This window comes from Coturnix japonica, chromosome 5 (assembly GCF_001577835.2).
Source record: "Coturnix japonica isolate 7356 chromosome 5, Coturnix japonica 2.1, whole genome shotgun sequence".
Classification (NCBI taxonomy): domain Eukaryota; kingdom Metazoa; phylum Chordata; class Aves; order Galliformes; family Phasianidae; genus Coturnix; species Coturnix japonica.
The window spans coordinates 497167-498311 of NC_029520.1; the positions used below are offsets into that span (position 1 = coordinate 497167).

At 63.6% G+C, this 1145-nt stretch overlaps 1 protein-coding gene across 1 annotated transcript in view; it reads right to left on the minus strand.

Moving 5' to 3' along the window:
* LOC107314159 (protein farnesyltransferase subunit beta) overlaps nt 1-445 on the minus strand; it is a 10840-nt gene extending 10395 nt beyond the window's left edge. The window contains exons 1-2 of the mRNA XM_015863103.1: nt 263-445; nt 37-172 (exon numbers count right to left, since the gene is read on the minus strand). Coding sequence (XP_015718589.1) covers nt 37-172; nt 263-430 — 304 coding nt within the window. The 5' untranslated portion in view covers nt 431-445. The remainder of the gene's footprint in view (nt 1-36; nt 173-262) is intronic.
* Nucleotides 446-1145: the final 700 nt, after the last annotated feature.

Consider the following 1145-nt stretch of genomic DNA (forward strand, 5'->3'; position numbering starts at 1 on the left):
CACAGCCCCACATTAGGCCGACTCGCCCCAGCTCACGGTCATAGGTGATGATCTCCTCATCCCCGTGCAGGCCTGAGGCGCGGTTGCCCAGCAGCACGAAGTCCCGGCGGCCGCATCGCGCACAGCCCACGAAGTTAAGCAAGAAGGAGCCTCCTTCCAAGCAGGTAGTGCCCTACGAGGGGACACAGCACGGCTCGGAACCTCACGGTACCCCCCGGTACAGGTACCGGTACCGGAACCGGCCAGGCCGCGGCCTACCCACCCGCTCGGGGTACTCGGTGCTCACGCAGCCCCCGCACATCTTCTCGCGAGACTTCCGCCGCGCAAGGGGCGGGGCTTGAGATGAGGGGGCGTGGTCAATTGTGGCCACGCTCCCTCGAGAGGGCAGGGCTGAGTAGGGGCAGCAATAGTGGGGGGCAATGGGGGGCATTAGGAGCTATGGGGTGCCAATAGGGGCAGCCGGCACTATGGGGCTCCTAGGACTCCCCAGCACCCAACTGGGGGCACCCAGGAATCATTTATGGAGCACTCAAGGCTGTTGAGGAGGCATCTGGATTTATAGAGTGGGTTTCTAGGGCTAATTATGGGCCCCTAGGGTTAATTAGGGGCAGCCAGCTCTAAATGGGGGCACCCAGCGCTCGCTTGGGGGGATCTAATTCAATGTGGGTCACCCAGTGCTGAGTGGGGAGTCCAGCCGTGGCTCATTGGGGTCACCCAGGATGAAGTGGGGTCACCCAGCACCATGTGGGGCACCAAGGTTAATGGGGGGCAGCACTAATTGGGGGGGTCACCTAAGAGAAATTAGGGGCACCCAGCACTACGTAGGAGCACCCAGTGCCAAGTGAGGGGGCAGCCAGTGCTATAGGGGGGCACCCAGCGCTGAGTGGGGGGTCATAGGATTAGCTGGGACCCCCCAGACATTAGGGGCGGGGGGGGGGAAATAGGGCTAATTGGGGGCAGCCTGCATTAACTGGGAGACACATAAAGCTATTGGGGGCTCACCCAGCCCTAACTGGGGGGGGCTGGGGTCACCCATCACTAATAGGGAACGCTCCTCACCCCCCCCCCCTTCATCCCCTTCATCCCCTCCCTCCCCGCCCCGCTCCTCCCTCCCGGCGCTCCCGGTACCGGCGGCGCTGGCCGGG